At 46.5% G+C, this 1,425-nt stretch overlaps 1 protein-coding gene across 1 annotated transcript in view; it reads left to right on the forward strand.

Annotated features, from left to right (window-relative positions):
* The window catches only part of LOC104498848 (phospholipase A2 inhibitor 31 kDa subunit-like), a gene marked incomplete at its 5' end in the record, with an annotated part of 8,630 nt that extends 8,440 nt beyond the window's left edge, over nucleotides 1-190 (forward strand). The window contains one exon of the mRNA XM_010142284.1: nucleotides 1-190. This exon is cut by the window's left edge and continues 3 nt beyond it. Within this exon, the coding sequence (XP_010140586.1) occupies nucleotides 1-190 (190 nt within the window).
* Between the last annotated feature and the right edge of the window lie 1,235 nt (nucleotides 191-1,425).

Here is a 1,425-nt window from a genome sequence, read left to right on the forward strand (position 1 = left end):
CACCACCGCTTCTGAATGCAGAAATGCAGCAGGTGGAAAAAACAGTCTGGGGGCGCTGGACATAATGTTCAAGAGGTTCGAATGCAAACCAGCTTCTGTGATGGCCCTAGTGAGTTCTGGGTTTACCCCTTCACGCACCTTCTTCCTCCCTGTCCTGTTAGGATTCATTCTGGAGGAGGTACTCTGCTGACTCTCATTAGTACTGTGTTAAACAAAGCCCATGACAAACTTCATTAGTGGTTTGCACCAAGTGGTGCCTCCTGTGTGTGGAATTTGTTTTCAGATTAGCTCCTCTTCTTTTGTAATTTCACAGAATAAAGACAATACAAAAGACACTTCTTTTGTTTCCTCATCGATTCAATCTGAAGCAAAGCTTCATAGGCTCAATTGTGGTTGGTTTTATGTTGCATTCTCTGAGTGTTTTGTCCACACTAGGACCAGGGGAGGGCTGCACGAGGTTCCCATACGCTGCACAGGCAAGAGAAGCTCTCAAGACAGCCTTAGGGTCTACTATCCTGACTATCTCAGGATAAGTGATAATTTTCAAAGCCACTTTTCCAGGCTCTGAAAATTAAAGGTGAGTTTCTGAGAGGTTCACTCTTGATTAGAGAGATAGCTTGCCCCTTCCTCCTTCCCTTGTATGCTCTTTGTCCATAATAGGGGGAGTCTCTCAGCTCAGAGGGCTTGCTTGTGGCATCTGGGCAGCCCTGAAGTAGTCTCCATTCCAGAGGAGAGTCAGCAACCCTTTGCTACAAGAAAACTGCTCCTGGCAAGAGCTTTTCTCCTTAGGTTGTTCTTCTTGCCTTACGAGGCAAGGTTGTTATTTTTGCTCTCCCATTCTACTTTAGGTTTCACGATTATCAAGAATAAATGCTTACCTTAGGAAGGCTTAATTTCGTAAAATTTCCTATGGTGACAAACTGCTGGAAGTGCAAGTAACAGGAATGTTTAGCCCAATGCCTAATTCCCGTCTCTTGGCATTTGACTATGCCACAGCTGGTGTAGTCTCCTCTATTCCCCATTCACCACCACCTGCCTATTCTGCTGCAGCCACTGCCTGCCCTAATGGTTCTCCTCAGCTGGTCCCACACAAAGGCAGTGGAGAAAAATAGCACATCTGGCAGCATGGCCATACCTGGGAGGTACTGTGGGCTGTGGGCAAAAGCGTAGAGCAGTGGGAGCTGTGTGAGATGCTGGAGTGTAGAGTGTAGAGAGGGCTCTTAGCAGACATCAACGTTTTACTATGCATCTGTTCCCAGATGACAAGCCCATGTCTGAAGCAGATTATGGGATTATTAAGCTAAGTGCACGATCATGTCTATCCTTCGTAGCCCTGGCTATGAAGTGCGCAGTGTTGTGGATGTGGTGTTACAGTACTCAGGTAACGCAATTTTATCTCCTGGTTCAATGTTGTGGCAGAAAGCC

Source organism: Buceros rhinoceros, unplaced genomic scaffold (assembly GCF_000710305.1).
Source record: "Buceros rhinoceros silvestris isolate BGI_N320 unplaced genomic scaffold, ASM71030v1 scaffold17670, whole genome shotgun sequence".
Taxonomy (NCBI): domain Eukaryota; kingdom Metazoa; phylum Chordata; class Aves; order Bucerotiformes; family Bucerotidae; genus Buceros; species Buceros rhinoceros.